Here is a 16467-nt window from a genome sequence, read left to right on the forward strand (position 1 = left end):
ATTTGTAAGCGCAGGCAGGTGGGGCTGGTTTAGTTTGGGAACATGGTCAGTGTGGACCGAAAGATCTACTTCTATACTGTATGACTCTATGATTGAATTATGGTTCTATTAAGTTCAGCATACTAGATTACTTACAGTGTGGAAACAGACCTTTCAGTCCAACAAGTCCACACCGACCCGCCGAAGCGCAACCCACCCAGACCCATTCCCCTACATTTACCCCTTCACCTAACACTATGGGCAACTTAGCATGGCCAATTCACCTAACCTGCACATTTTTTTTTGGACTGTGGGAGGAAACCGGAGCACCCGGACGAAACCCACACAAACACGGAGACTCCACACAGTCAGTCAGCTGAGGTGGGAATTGAACCCGGGTCTCTAACGCTGTGAGGCAGCAGTGCTAACCACTGTGCCACCCACACCTTCTCTGTTCTTTTTTAAATAGATCCTATTACTTTGTACTTATTCATAACTGTATAATCTGCAATTTGACGTTTAATGGTTTATGTTGAAAGGAGTATGGAATTTAAATATTGTCCCTTTAAGGTCCCACATAGGAGGTTAGTAAACAAAATTGGGATTGGAGGTAATATAATGGATTGAGAATGGATTAGTCTTACTTCAGTAAAGTAATGGAAAGGGTACTGAGGGATAGGATTTATAAGTATCTGGAAAGACACTGCTTGATTAGGGACAGCCAGCACGGATTTGTGAGGGGTAGGTCTTGCCTTACAAGTCTTATTGAATTCTTTGAGGAGGTGACCAAGCATGTGATTAGATTAGATTACTTACAGTGTGGAAACAGGCCCTTCGGCCCAACAAGTCCACACCAACCCGCCGAAGTGTAACCCACCCATACCCCTACATTTACCCCTTACCTAACACTACGGGCAATTTAGCATGGCCAATTCACCTGACCTGCACATCTTTGTGACTGTGGGAGGAAACCGGAGCACCCGGAGGAAACCCACGCAGACACGGGGAGAACGTGCAAACTCCACACAGTCAGTCGCCTGAGGCGGGAACTGAACCCAGGTCTTTGGCGCTGTGAGGCAGCAGTGCTAACCACTGTGCCACCGTGCTGCATGTGGATGAGGGTAGAGCAGTGGATGTAGTGTACATGGATTTTAGTAAGGCATTTGATAAGGTTCCCCATTGTAGGCTTATGCGGAAAGTAAGGAGGCATGGGATAGTGGGAAATTTGGCCAGTTGGATAGAGAACTGGCTAACCGGTCGAAGTCAGAGAGTGGTGGTAGATGGTAAATATTCAGCCTGGAGCCCAGTTACAAGTGGAGTTCCGCAGGGATCAGTTCTGGGTCCTCTGCTGTTTGTAATTTTTATTAATGACTTGGAAGAGGGAGTTTTATTAATGACTTAGATGAGGGAGCCGAAGGGTGGGTCAGTAAATTTGCAGATGATACGAAGATAGGTGGAGTTGTGGACAGTGAGGAGGGCTGTTGTCGGCTGCAGAGGGACTTAGATATGATGCAGAGCTGGGCTGAGGAGTGGCAGATGGAGTTCAACCCTGCCAAGTGTGAGGTTGTCCATTTTGGAAGAACAAATAAGAATGCGGAATACAGGGTTAACGGTAGCAGAGGGATCTTGGGGTCTATGTACATAGATCTTTGAAGGTTGCCACTCAGGTGGATAGAGTTTATAAGAAGGCCTATGGAGTATTATCGTTCATTAGCAGAGGGATTGAATCCAAGAGTCGTGAAGTGATGTGGCAGCTGTACAGGACTTTGGTTAGGCCACAGTTGGAGTACTGTGTGCAGTTCTGGTCACCTCACTTTAGGAAAGATGTGGAAGCTTTAGAGAGGGTGCAGAGAAGATTTACCAGGATGTTGCCTGGAACGGAGAGGAAGTCATACGAGGGGGCATGGAATGCGCTGCCTGTGGGAGTGGCAGAGTCAGCATCATTGGTGACCTTTAAGCGACAATTGGATAGGTACATGGATAGGTGCTTAAGCTAGGACAAATGTTTGGCACAACATCATGGGCCGAAGGGCCTGTTCTGTGCTGTATTGTTCTATGTTCTAGAATTAGTTAACTGACAAAACGAAGTATGTGGAATAATGTGATTGGCAGATTGTGATAAGAGAGATACCATAAGGATCAATCAATGTTTGGGCTCCAAGTATTGTTATGACTGTGGATCATCTATGGACAGATCAAACTTTAATTACAATCTTTTTAACAAAAAAACATATGGGCAGATGTTGAGTACAGATGTAAATTCAGTGGCTGTCTGGAAAAAGAATTGTCTGGTGAATTGTCACACCTGACAAAGTGTCAGGAAAGCTTCCAAGCAGTCTGGGTAAGAGACATTTTTGTACCTTCCACTTTCAAGAAGCCAAAAGAACAGGGGTTAAAAGCCAGTTTAACTCTAATATGTGTGTTCTAGTGGAAGAAGGCATGCTAGTCAGATGAGGTGTTCCTGTGTAATAGCCTGGGTTTGAGTGCTAGTGTAATGTGAAGGTCACAGTCATAAAACTATTCACTAGTCACTCCTGTATTACAGGCAAAGGAAACTCTTCCTCTGAGTGCTAGAAGCCAGCTACCCAGTAACCCGTCAAAAAGAAGCAGGATAAAAGGAAGGACTGTCTCACTCTGAGTACTACACCAATATGTGAGTTGCATTATTATTTCTTCTCGCATTTAGTGATAATAAACTCTTTAAATAACTGAAAAAGCCTAATTAAATTGACTCCTGTTAAATCATAAATTCATTTGGTCTGGGAGAGAAATATCCTCAAAGAGGGGGATCCTTTGTAAATTAACTCATTGTGACCCACTCAAAAAAGGAAAGTGAGTCAGTGAATTCTTCTTCACCAGGGAGCTTGACAATGTGGGATATCCCATTTGGAACCATCATAACTCAGGAATTGACAGGGTAGACAGAGGGAAAATGGTTCTCCTGGCTGGGCGTGGTCTTGAACTAGGAAACTCTGAAGCAGGTTCGAGGGCCCCAATAGCCTACTAATAGTCATAGAGCACGGAAACAGACCTTTCAGTCCACACAATCCACGCTGACCATGATCCGAAACTAAACTAGTCCCACCTGCCTACACTTGGCCCATATCCCTCCAAACCTTTCCTGTAAATGTACTTTTAAACATTGTAACTGTAACTGCATCCACCACTTCCTCTGGAAGTTCTTTGTTCTTATTTCCTATATATAGTGTGGGAAATGTGAAACTGCCCATTTCAGAAGGAAGAATAAAACGGAAGCATGCTATCGTGCATTAACATGCATGGATGTGGAGCTCTGAGATGGGTACCGTGGTGCATGAATCACATAAGTTTAGTATGCAGCTACAGCAAGTAATCAGGAAAGCTAATAGAATGTTATAATTTACTGCAAGGAGAACTGAATACAAACTACAGGTCGTTCTTCTATAACGCAATGGCCATGTTCTTGTGCAACCCCGCATTGTAGAAAAATTGTGCTTAGAAATAGCACTTAAAGTGTTGGCGATGTAATCGTGTTACAGCCAACACATGTTTTAAAAGTTTGTGCTCTAGAAACAGTGTCCCCAATTTGTCAATCATGTTACAGCGAATTCACTTGAACGAAATGTGCGTTATAACAGAACGACCTGTAGGCTACACAGGACACTGGTGAGACCACATCTGGAGTACTGAATGCAATACAATGGTATTTACAGAAATATATAAATGAGTTGGAAGCAGTTCAGAGAAGTAGACTAATACTGGAATGTACAAATGTAAAAATCACACAATACCAGGTTATGGTCCAACACATTTATTTGGAAGCACTAGCTTTCGGAGCGGTGCAACTTCATCAGGTGCTTGCGTGATTTTGTGATTTTTAACTTTGTACAGCCAAGTCCAACACCGGCACCTGCAAATCAATACTGGAATCGGTTGTCTTATGAGGAAAGGTTGGACTGACTATGCTTAATCCCAATTAAGTTTAGAAGAGTAAGAGGTAACATGATCGAAATATATAAGATCTTGAAGGGTCTTGATGGATGAATGTAGGAACTGAGTTTCTTTTGTGGAAGAATCTAGGGCTCACTGTTTAAAAATCATGTTTGGGGTGGCATGTTGGCTCAGTGGTTAGCACTGCTGCCTCACAGTACCAGGTTCAATTCCAGCCTCGGGAAACTGATTTTGCGGAGTTTGCATGTTCCCCCATGTGGGTTTCCTCCCACAGCACAAAGATGTGCAGGTTAGGGTGGATTGGCCATGCTAAATTGTCCATGGTGTCCAGGGACGGTGCAGGTTTGGGTGGATTGGCCATTCTAAATTGTCCCATAGTGCCCAGAGATATGCAGGTTAGGGTGGATTGGCCATGCTAAATTGTCCCATAGTGCCCAGGGATGTGCAGGTTAGGGTGGATTGGCCATGCTAAATTGTCCCATAATGCCCAGGGATGTGCATGTTAGGGTGGATTGGCCATGCTAAATTGTCCCTTAGTGTCCAGGGATGTGCAGGTTAGGGTGGATTGGACATGCTAAATTGTCCCATAGTGTCCAGGGATGTGTAGGTTAGGGTGGGATTGGCCGTGCTAAATTGTCCCATAGTGCCCAGTGATGTGCAGGTTCGGGTGGACTGGCCATGCTAAATTGTCCCATAGTGCCCAGGGATGTGTGGGCTGAGTGCATAAGCCATGGGAAATGCATGGTTATACGGGGGGCGGGGGTTGGTCTGCTCTTCTGGAGGGTCAGTGCGGCCTTGTTGGGCGAAATGGCCTGTTTCCACACTGTACAGATTCAATGCATCAGGAGGCGCCCATTTTAAACAGAGATGACTTTTGTCCTCTCCCGGAGATATCGAGACTGTGGAACTCTTCCTGAAAAGGTGGTAGAAGTAGAGTTATTGAACATGTGTGAGTTAGTGTTCGATTCTAATTATGCAAGAGGGTCAAAGGTTACCAGAGGTAGTGTTACCGGATCAGTCGTCGTATTTATTGAATGCGGAGCAGGCTCGACATGTATCGTGCTAGACCCTTTCAGAGTGGGAACTTAGAAAGAGGGCATCTACAGTACTTGCAAATAATCAAATTGCCGTGTGTTTGTGTATCCCCACCTCGTGAATAGGAGGAAAGGATTGAGGAAAAAGCGCGGGCTGGCTCGCTGCACTCGGAAGGAGATCTTCTCATTGGCAATGCCGGAGGCGGTTCTCAGGGAAAACGAAACTGTTGTTAATTTTGAATTTGGAAAAGCAGCTCAGTGTGTCCTGATTGAGTGGCGCGGATGTGTCGCTCGGTCTCTCTGTTGGGATTCCTTTCACAAAAGAACACCATGACAACCGGACAGTTCCTGCTTGAGGTCCTCGATGAACTGAGCGAAAATGATTTCGAAAGGTTCCGATTCCATCTCGAGGACAGCGCGGAATTTAAACCGATAGCCCGCGGGCGGTTGGAGGGAAAATCTCGGCAGGAATTGGCTTCTCTCCTCCAGCACATTTATGGAAAGCAGGCTCGAGATATCAGCAGAAAGGTCCTGCTTCAAATTCCCAGGCATGACCTAGTGGGGAAAATGTTTGGAGACGGAGACATGAGTGGCTCCGAGGGCACTCGAGGTAACAGAACACAACACGTCATTTATACCAAATAAAATAGAGCTGAAACAAAAACAACCTAAGGTTCGCCAGCAGTTTCCGTTTTTGCTCAATTACACAAGCGCCGCTTGGAACTGATAAAGGAGGAAATGAGATAAACAACGAGGGATTTTTTTGTTGGGGGGGGCAGGAGTGCGGAGAACAAATATCCCTTTCTGAGCATCCTCTTTCTATTCCCACCTCCCCCTCCCCCTGTGTGTGTCCTCTCCAGATGTGTTCCCGTACACTTATGTATATCCTCCATGAATCCCACCCACCCTTCAGCCTCTCTATATCCCCGTGTGAATCCTTCCTCTGTCACTATCATGTGTATCCTCCCTATCCTACCATCTCTTCTGCTGTGTATTGTCCCCACATCGCACCTTTGTGACCTTCTTATCTCCCCCCTTCACTGTGTATTCTTCTGTTCCTCTCTTCTAATCACCCCTCACTCTTGATCCTGCTTGTATTACACCCGCTTTCCACCTCTTCCTTCCTGTATCCCACTCTCTCATGTCCCTGTACCCCCACCACCAAGGTGAAGGAGCAGTGCTCCGAAAGGTAGTGCTTCCAATTAAACCTGTTGGACTGTAACCTGGTCTTGTGTGATTTTTAACTTTGTACCCCCACTCCCGCCGCAAAGTGTATGCATCCAGTATTTATTAGTTATAAAATGGATCAAGTGTCAACTGTTTTTGCAGAGGATTCCAAACTTTTGCTAATGTGCACGCACACAAATCTTCTGGAATTTTTTGAGAATGTAACTCTGAAGATGGACAAGGGAGATCCAGTGGATGTAGTGTACCTGGACTTTCAGAAAGCCTTTGATAAAGTCCCACATAGGAGGTTAGTGAGCAAAATTAGGGCGCATGGTATTGGGGACAGAATACTGACTTGGATTGAAAATTGGTTGGCTGACAGGAAACAAAGAGTAGTGATAAACAACTCCCTTTCGGAATGGCAGGCAGTGACCAGTGGGGTACCGCAGGGATCAGTGCTGGGACCACAGCTTTTTACAATATACATTAATGATATAGATGATGGTATTATAAGTAATATTAGCAAATTTGCTGATGATACAAATCTGGGTGGCAGGGTGAAATGTTAGGAGGTTACAGGGTGACCTGGACAGGTTAGATGAGTGGACAGATGCATGGCAGATGCAGTTTAATGTGGATAAATGTGTGGTTATCTACTTTGGTGGCAAGAACAGGAAGGCAGATTACTACAAAATGGAGTCAAGTTAGGTAACGGGGCAGTACAATGAGATCTAGGTGTTCTTGTACATCAGTGTGAAGAAAGCTAATAGCATGCTGGTCTTCATAACAAGAGGAATTGAGTATAGAAGCAAAGAGGTTCTTCTGCAGCTCTACAGGGCCCTGGTGAGACCACATCTGGAATATTGTGTGCAGTTTTGGTCTCCAAATTTGAGGAAAGACATTCTGGCTATTGAGGGAGTGCAGCGTAGGTTCACAAGGTCAATTCCCGGAATGGCGGGACTATCTTACATTGAAAGATTAGAGAGACTGGGCTTGTATACCCTTGAGTTTAGAAGGCTGAGAGGGGATCTGATTGAGACGTATAAGATTATTAAAGGATTGGACACTCTGGAGGCAGGAAGCATGTTTCCGTTGATGGGTGAGTACCGAACCAGACGACACAGTTTCAAAATAAGGGGTAGGCCACTTAGAACAGAGTTGAGGAGAAACTTCTTCACCCAGAGAGTGGTGGGTGTGTGGAATGCTCTGCCCCAAAAGGCTGTGGAGGCCAAGTCTCTGGATACTTTCAAGAAAGAGTTGGATAGAGCTCTTAAGGATAGTGGAATCAAGGGTTATGGGGATAAGGCAGGAACAGGATACTGATTGAGGATGATCAGCCATGATCATAATAAATGATGGTGCTGGCTCAAAGGGCAGAATGGCCTACTCCTGCACCTATTGTCTATTACCCTAAATTTACTCCTGAAAGACCTATTTTTGTGACTATCCCCCACCCAGACTCCAATTTCTCTTAGCATCTTGAAAATGTTGTGACTAAATCAAATCACACTCCTTCACTGGATCCACGTTCCTTGAAGTCCTTAATATCCAAAAATATCTGGTACAGAATGTGAATTGTCCCTGATTAATCTACAGAGGTTTTCAAAATCAAGAGTGAGATTAGAGTTGAGAGTGCGGTGCTGGAAAAGCACAGCATGTTAGGCAGCATCCGAGGAGCAGGAGAGTCAGCGTTTCAGGCAAAAGCCCTTCACCTTTTGCCCGACTCTCTTGCTCCTCGGATGCTGTCTGACCTGCTGTGCTTTTCCAGCACCGCACTCTCAACTCTAATCTCCAGTATCTGCAGTCCTCACTTTCACCTGGAGATTTTCAAAGGGTCATTGTTAAGAAAATTAATTTAGAAGTTGCTTATATCTCATATTGGGCTCAGGGGACCTTGGCAGAAGTAAGTCAGCTATACTGCCTTTGGAGTTGACTGGATTTGAATTCTAATATCTTGCTCTTTTTCATAGTGCAGAGGAAGAGAGAGAGACTGAAGGACTGTGAATCTGATGGAGCTCTGTCTGAGCCTTCAGACAATGAAATGATCATGTCAAAGAAAAACAGTACGTATAATCTCACTTAAGAATTCCTTTAAAAATAACATTTGTATGGAATATTTCAAACAGGATACAGAAGATACAAGATCACAATGCAGCATTCACTGGATAGTAATCACTGATGGGGATTGAGAGAGACTTCTGTGTGACACTCACTGCCATTTAGTTAAAGCTCCTCTGGCCAAATGTTTCATTCTAATATTTTATTTTTTTGTTTGCAGAGGTGGAGCCAAAGATACTGACAGACAAAAAACTGATGCAATTGGCCAAAAACATGGGGCATAATTGGCAGCAAATTGGAATCCAATTCCTAGACCTGCAAAGCCACGAAATTGAACAATGTGAAGCTCAGCAGCGGTTAGTTGTCTTGCAGAGATTTGAAATGCTCAAACGCTGGAGAAACCGCGAAAAGGAGGGAGCCACTGCTGTCAAACTTCACTCCATTCTTTCTAACAAGGAATGCCCCATTAGTTCTGCACAATTGAATTGTCTTCTTGAAGAAAACCCATGACCAAAGTCAATGAGGAGAGTACTTTGCTTTTTTAAAAAAACCTTAAAATGTACAAAATTTAAGATTCATTTAATGTATTTTTTTAATTTCCATGATTGATACCCATATCTTTTTGCATTAAACCGAAGATACTACTGAAAAGGAATGATTGATTTATTATCCATTTGCAGCAGTGGGAGCAGCGAGAACGCAGACTGGAGGCTACCGGGAAGGTAAACTTCCCTCTTAAAGACTTACCTTGTGAGGAGGTGAAGCAAAGGCTCAACAGGAGTGGACGCGGACACGGGACTTGCTGGGCACGTGAACTGATATTTTGGGGCCTGCAATTAACCCCGAAATACTACACGTTGTGCCTCCCACCCATTCTCCTCTAACCAAACAAATGACTGAGTGGAGGGTTGGTAAGGTCAGGCTTTTAAAAAATGTTTTTCAATCTCTCTTTGCAATTTAGATCAGCAGGGATGGAGGCTAGGGCAGTTGCATGCTCCTCCTGCAGGATGTGGGAGGTAAGGGTCATCACTGGTATCCCTGCTGACTTCGCCTGCGAGAAGTGCACCCAACTCCAGCTCCTCACAGACCGCGTTAGGGAACTGGAGCTGGATGAACTTTGGATCATTGGGAGGCTGAGGGGGAGAGAGGGGAGTTACAGGGAGGTAGTCACACTAAAGGGGGAGCTAAAAGAGGTGGAGAAGTGGCATTACTAATCAGGGATAGTATCACAGCTGCAAAAAGGGAGGTCTTCGAGGAGGGTTTGTCTATTGAGTCAGTATGGGTGGAAGTCAGAAACAGGAAAGGAGCAGTCACTTTATTGGGAGTTTCCAAGAGACACAGAGGAGCTGATTGGGAGGCAGATTTTGGACAAGGTGCAGAAGAATCATGGTTGTCTTGGTGACTTTAACTTCCCTAATATTGATTGGAACCTCCTTAGTACAAATAGTTTGGATGGAGCAGTTTTTGTCAGGTGTGTCCAGGAAGGGTTCCTGACTCAATCCGTAGACAGGCTGACTAGAGGGGAGGCCATATTGGATCTGCCAAGTGTCAGATACCTTGGTGGGAGAGCATTTCAGTGATAGTGATCACAACTCCCTGACCTTCACTATAGTCATGGAGGGGGATAGAAGCAGATGGTATGGGAAAGTATTTAATTTTTTCTTTTAATGGGGGAATGGCTCCCCTTTATATTCCAGGTGCACCACCTGAACAGATCACTAGTCATGTCTGCACACTACAGCCCACGGTCCCTCAAGAAAAAGCTAATTTAATGTGCGGCAAGTGGAAAAAAGCACAGACTTTATCAAATTTATAACTATTCCTACAAACACTACTAAAATTAAGAAACTAACCACTACTCCTAACTTGAACAAATAAACAAAAACCACATCTCCAGAGATCTTACACCACTATAAGGGGTATTTACTCCCAACCTTATCAAATTTAAAAACTATTCCTACAAACCCTACTAAAATTTAGAAACTAAAATTAAGAAACAGTGGATCAGTGGTTAGCACTGCTGCCTCACAGCACCAGGGTTCCAGGTTCAATTCCAGCCTCAGGTGACTGACTATGTGGAGTTTGCACATTCTCCCCGTGCCTGCATGGGTTTCCTCCCACAGTCCAAAGATGTGCAGGTCAGGTGAATTGGCCATGCTAAATTGTCCATAGTGTTAGGTGTATTAGTCAGAGGGAAATGGGTCTGGGTGGGGTACTCTTTTTCGGAGGGTTGGTGTGGACTTGTTGGGCTGAAGGGCCTGTTTCCACACTGTAGGGAATCTAATCTAATCAAGGGAATCTAATTTTACAGCTGTCCTGGCACCTTCCAGTTAAGGCCACGCCCCAAACCCAGCCAATGGGAAAAAAAATGTTATTTACACTTCTACAAGTTGACAGTGGACACCCACCCCTCCCCGACCACATCTCAACCCCACACATCTTCACACCAAAGTAACCACCCCTCACTCAGAATAACAGATAACTACCAAATGAATACAATATAAAACAAACCAGATTTTACACCAAAGCAATACCAAGCCTCTAAGGCCTGAGACCACAAAAGGGAAAAGAACAAAGAAAAAGAGAAGATTAAAAATAAATTATACCATTGTCCGCACATATCTTTTCCTTTTTTCCCCCTCGGTCCAAGTCTATTATTTCAATGAGTACAAAAATTCTTTTGCTTTTTCCGCCCAGTCGAAATTGTAAACAGATTCCCTCATAATTAAAACATAGCACTGCCGGTTACCTCAGAGAATATTGAATATTTGAGTCTCTTAATTTTTTCTTTACATCATCAAAAGTCTTCTTTTTCTTAATCATGGTCCCAGAAAAGTCTTGAAAAAACATTATCCTCAAACCATGATAAACCAGAGCTGTGGATCTCTTCCCAGTCTTCTGGCTGTTTTTATTATTAACTGCTTCTCTTTATAGTGCTGGAGTTGCACTAGGACTGGACAGGGGCACTAATCCAGCCTGGACCTGAATATCGCGATCCGGTGGGCCCGCTCCACACTCCCCTCACCCAACTCTATCTCCAGCCCCAGCAACTCTGGGAGCCACCTCTCAAGAAATTCAGCAAGGCTTTCGCCATCGTCACATTCCTGAAAGACACACAACAAGTTTTTTCTCCAACCTCAGTTTCTGCGGTCGTCTACTTGTTCCAGCAGGGCCCGAACCTGGCTTTCCAAGGTTCAGACCCCCCCCCCTTGGAGCTCTCCATCACGACCGCGAAGGCTGCGGTCCTGTTCCACCACTTCCACACGCCGATCCAAAGCCTGGACCTCCTGCTCATGCTTTGTCAGCATGGCAGTTATCAGTTCCAGCACTCCCTCAATTTTTTTCAGTTTTGCAAACTCCATGAGTAGATGCTGCTGCTCCTCCACCAAACTTAAAAGGCGCCGCCACAGGAGTCGAAGCAGCAGCTGTGGGTGTGCCCGACACAGAAGCAGAGTGCCATGCCTGCTGCACTCCCCTAGCTCCATCCTTTAGATGTCTTCATTTCAACTCCAGAGTCTCTAAATCCTAATTTAAAGGGGTTCTAGGTGCTCTACCTATTTTGTACTAAAAAGTTTCCACTCAAGATATGGCACAGAGCCCAACACAGCAGACTTCTCAGACTGCCACCATCTTGAATCTCCCCATCATTAGACTTTTAATTCTAGGTTTTTATTGAATTCAAATTCCACCATCTGCCATGGCAGGATTAGAACCTGGTCTCCTGAACATTATCTGGGTCTCTGGTTTAACAGTTTAATCACTCTTTAATCTTCTGAATTCTAGGGTTGACAAACCTAGTTTTTAAAAAAATTCTTTTATCCCTTGGAATCAAGATGTCTCTCAAGTCCATCTACAGTGCAATCTTCAATAACTCTCCTAAATATGCTCACAACTCTCCCAGTGTGGTCTGTAACCAGGGTAGGGCATATACGTAACAGAGAATGCTAGAGAAACCCGTGGTGAGAGAGAAAGTGAACGTTTCATATCCAATATGACTATCCTTCAGAACGTTGCCAGTGCTGAAAATAAAAATAACAATACATTTAGAAAATAATCTTTTTATTGTAACATGCAGCTGAAAATAGAATAGTGAAAATAAAATTAAAACTACACAAATTAAACTATATCCCTCCAAAATCCCAAGCCTGCGCAAGCTAATAAGTCCTGATTTCAAGCACAAGTTAAATATTGCATTCTTTTCAGCACTGCAACCAAAAACAGAGGAGCAGGTTTTTAAGGAAATCAAAAAGGGAGTGCAAGCACCCACAACCAATACATACATGGTCCACAGACCCCACAGCGCCATAGAATATGCATTTGGGTTAGGAGTCCATGAACTATCGCACCCTCAACCCCAGATCCCCGACAGAGAGGGGGAGGACTCCCATGTTGAGCTGGGGATCCCCACCGGCTGGTGGCAAATGGACACGCTGAGCCGTGTCTATGCAGTGGATGAGGGGAATCAGGTGGACAGTGTGCAGCAGCAGTCGATACTGCCATTTTATGCCCTTAAAGGGGGCAAAACTAAAATTCCAGAAGGGGCTCAGGCTCTTTAAAAGTTTTTTAAAAAAAGTAAAATATGGTAATGCTTGGAACCAATGGGAATGTGGTTTGTGTTTTAAAGCTGTTACAAGAATATTTTGGGAGACAGGAAGGTTGTTCCAGACCCCCTAAATTTCTTTATTCTCTTCTCCTCCCCCCCCCAGTAAAAACTTGTAACTGAACCATCTGTATCTAGGAAGCACTCATCTTGGGATATCAAGTGACAGGAAAGTGTAGATTAATTGACTGTTCTCACTTGAGGATATTTGTATCCTTATCTACTCCCAAAATCTTACACCTTGGGTTCACTAAAGAGGCAACCAGAAAATTAAATCTCATCTTGTAATCAAAAAATTGTTTTCTGGGACTTCAAAATCTTGCTGCTAGCAACAATTCATCCTGGAAGAAGTAAAGAGGAAGGTTCTCCTTCACTGCAGATCTTTAGCATCTTGAAACTTTTCCACGGAGCTGTTTGTCGAAATCGCCACTCCAAAATCGGAATATTGTGACTCAGATGTACCCACTGAAATACAAAAAATATCAGAAATTTTCAAACTATACAAGCTATTTCACAAAGAGCACAAAACCAGTCCCAGTGTGGGAAAGGACAGTCATGTTGAACTTGGGGCAAGATAATTGTTAGACCTCAACTGGAGTATTGTATACAGTAGTGAACACCTCATTATAGGAAGACTATGAATGTATTGGAGACAGTGCAGAAGCATTTTACAAGAATAATTGTAGGAATGAGAAACTTCAGTGATGAAGATAGATTGAAGGAGTTGGGACTATTCTCCTTTGAGAGAAGGCAGCTGAGAGGAGATTTGATAGAGGTTTTCTGAGTCATGAGTGGGCCAGGCAGAATAGATAGGGAGATGTATTCCCACTCGTGAAAGGAAAACGAATGTGATGTGCAAAGTAAGCAAGGGTGATATGACAAAAAAATGAATTCATACAGCAAGTACTTAGGATATGCAATGCACTCAATCGAGGCATTCAAGAGGGCAATGGCTGATTATTTGGAGAAAAATAATGCGCAAGTGTTTCAGGAAAAGTCAAGATTAGCACTAGGTAATGATACTAGTTTAACAAGCCGGTGCAGAGATGATGGGCCGATTATTCTGCGATAATCCTCCCGTCCACTTTCCTGCCTTTTCTCCATAACTCTGGATTCCCATATTGATCAAAAATCTATCTCAGCCTTTAAGCATTTCAAGGCCCAGTCTCTGCAGAGAAGAATTCCACACATTCAGCATCCTGAGAGAGAAGAAATTCCTCATCTCTATCTGAAATGGGTGACCCATTACTCAGATTATGCCTTCGGTCCTAAACCCTCCCAGAAGGGGAACTAAGGAAGGTGATGACCTAATGGTATTATCACATTAAATATATGCCCCCTCATTCTTCTTCCTTTCGTGAGGGGGAATATTTCTCCCTATCTAATCTGTCTGACCCACTCATGATTTAGAAAACCTCTATCAAATCCCCCATAAGAATTGTAACTGAAGAATCTGTACCTATGACGACTTAATATTAATCCAGAAACTCCACTAACGTTCTGGAGAACATTCCACCACAGCAAATGGTGGAATTTGAATTCAATAAAAGAAAATTAAGAATCTGCTGAAAACCACAAAACCATTGCCAATTGTTGGAAAAACCTATCTGGCTCACATATATCCTTCAGGGAAGGAAGTTTGCCATTCTCACTGGATTTGACCCCCACTCTCGTTCCATAGAGAGTAGTTGAGAGTCAACCATATTCTGACATGGCTCAGTAAGCCACTCAGCTGTCTCAACTGCTACAAAGTCTCAACAAAAATGAGACCAGATGTAATATCTGGCATTGACCGAGACACAGCACAGAGGCTGTTCAGGAATACCGCTCAGGGCATCTATGAATGGGCAATAAATGCTGGCCAGCCTGTGACACCCACATCCTGCAAGTGAATTTTTTTAAAAAATCTTCTACGTCTACCCTGTTAAGACCCCTAAGAATCTTATATTTTTCAATAAGGATACCTCTCATTCTTTCGGATTTTAATGAGTATAGGTCCAATTAGCTTAACCTCTCCAGACCCGGTATCTGCCTAGCGAACCTTCTCTGGACTGCCTCTAATGCCAGTACATCTTTGCTCAGACAAGGGGCCTAAAATGGTTCACAATGTTCAAGGTGTGGTCTAACTAGTGCCTTGTATAAATTTACAAATTCTTCTTTTTGTCTACTTCTGCCAAATTAACTTTCCCAACCTACATGAAGCCTGATTTCCCTTATAATGTACTACCATTTTTACATGCGCTCTTTGTCTACCGATTTCTTCTTTGTCAGCTACTGTTAGAGGGCCTAGAGACTGCAAAACTGATTCACTGTGAACAGTTGAAAACTTTCCAAGGTCAGTCATGCTGTCCTTAATTATTGACTGGACCTAGCATTAGTGAATGTGAATTGGTCTACAAGCTAACTGGTCTACAATTCCTTTTCTCACTTTTCCTAAATAGCTGAATGACATACAATTTGCCAATCTACAGGAACAGTTTTTAAATGAAGAGAAATGTAGAAGATTATATTTCAGACATCTGTAACATTTTCATTTACTTCCTTTAAAAAGATACAGAAATAGGTATTCAGAAACCACATGGCGATTTGTCACCTTTCAGTACCAATATTTTTGTCAGTAACATTATTGTGCTCATGTTAGTTTTGGAGAGTCCTTGACCCTGCTTCAATATTAGAATGTTTAGCAGGCTGACCTCTTCCTCTGCCAAAAATAGTACAAAATGATGGAAGTAACATTTTCACTGTTGGTCTATTCTGTTACTTCGATTGCACATCCAAGTACTTTTTAAAATGTTGAGGGATTCTGCTTCTGCCACCCTTTCAGGCAGTGAGTTCCCAAGGATGGTGACAATCTGAAAGGGTTTTCCCTCAAAGCCCATCAAAATCTCTCATCTCTTATCCTAAATCTATATCCTCGATTATGGACCGTACAATTAAGGGCAATAGATCCTTCCTATTCTCACTAACTGGGTCCCTCATTGGTCTCTCCTCAGCCTCCTTGGTTCCAGTGGAAACAAACTTCAGCCTATCCAGTCTTATCTCATAACTAAAATTCTCCAGTCCTGGTAACATCCTCATAAATCTCTTCTGCACCCTCTAATACGTTCACAACTTTTCGACAGTGTGATCAGAACTGCACACAATACTCCTATCGTGGTCAAACTAGTGTTTTATACAATTCCTGCATAATCTCAGAGCTCTTAAACATGGACCCAAAAAAGGCCTCAAGTCTTCTTGCCCTCTATATCTTCTTATCCAGCCATCTTCATTGATCTGTTCCTCTACTCTTCTCAGTATCTCTCCATTTGACATCAGCCCTCTCCAAATGCATAACCTCACACTGCACTGGACTCAACTCTATTTGCCCCTGTTCTGCCCAGCTGACTGGCCCATTGATACCTCCCTGTCGTCTCTAGCTTTCTCCCTCGCTATCAGAATTACAGCCAATTTTTGTATTGTCTGCAAATATCTTAATCATAACCCCTATATATTCAAATCCACATCATTGACGTATACCACAATATGCAATGGAGTAGTACTGAGCACTATGGAACCTTACATGGAAGCAATTTTCCAGTCACAAAAACATTTCTGCCTCTGAGCCAATTTTAGATCCAACTCACCACTTTGTCTTAAATCCCATGGGATTTTACATTTGTGACTTATATGGACTTGATGAAAGCCTTGCCAAAATTCATA

The 16467-nt window shown here is 43.5% G+C and overlaps 2 protein-coding genes across 3 annotated transcripts in view; one reads left to right on the top strand and one right to left on the bottom strand.

The window, feature by feature from the left end:
* Positions 1-1982: 1982 nt before the first annotated feature.
* zgc:174906 (uncharacterized protein LOC571548 homolog) lies at positions 1983-9044 on the top strand. The gene is made up of 4 exons (XM_043682058.1): positions 1983-2632; positions 5070-5553; positions 8081-8173; positions 8389-9044. Exons 2-4 carry the CDS (start codon positions 5226-5228, stop codon positions 8676-8678), a joined length of 711 nt encoding a protein of 236 aa, XP_043537993.1. The 5' UTR covers positions 1983-2632; positions 5070-5225; the 3' UTR covers positions 8679-9044.
* Positions 9045-12737: 3693 nt separating this feature from the next.
* Positions 12738-16467, bottom strand: part of LOC122543384 (tumor necrosis factor receptor superfamily member 14-like) — a 59162-nt gene continuing 55432 nt past the window's right edge. For both annotated transcript variants that reach the window (XM_043682062.1, XM_043682063.1), the window contains exon 9: positions 12738-13233. In XM_043682062.1, the coding sequence (XP_043537997.1) occupies positions 13139-13233 (95 nt within the window). In that variant the 3' untranslated portion in view covers positions 12738-13138. The remainder of the gene's footprint in view (positions 13234-16467) is intronic.

The sequence above is a fragment of the Chiloscyllium plagiosum genome, chromosome 43 (assembly GCF_004010195.1).
Source record: "Chiloscyllium plagiosum isolate BGI_BamShark_2017 chromosome 43, ASM401019v2, whole genome shotgun sequence".
In the NCBI taxonomy this organism is placed as follows: Eukaryota; Metazoa; Chordata; class Chondrichthyes; order Orectolobiformes; family Hemiscylliidae; genus Chiloscyllium; species Chiloscyllium plagiosum.

Bases quoted from the DNA above. Each gene is read 5' to 3' on its own strand.
- zgc:174906 (XM_043682058.1), top strand. From the start codon at position 5,226: ATGTGTCGCTCGGTCTCTCTGTTGGGATTCCTTTCACAAAAGAACACC. The intron at 5,554-8,080 runs GTAACAGAACAC...TCTTTTTCATAG, and splicing joins TGGCTCCGAGGGCACTCGAG to TGCAGAGGAAGAGAGAGAGA. The intron at 8,174-8,388 runs GTACGTATAATC...TTTTGTTTGCAG, and splicing joins GATCATGTCAAAGAAAAACA to AGGTGGAGCCAAAGATACTG.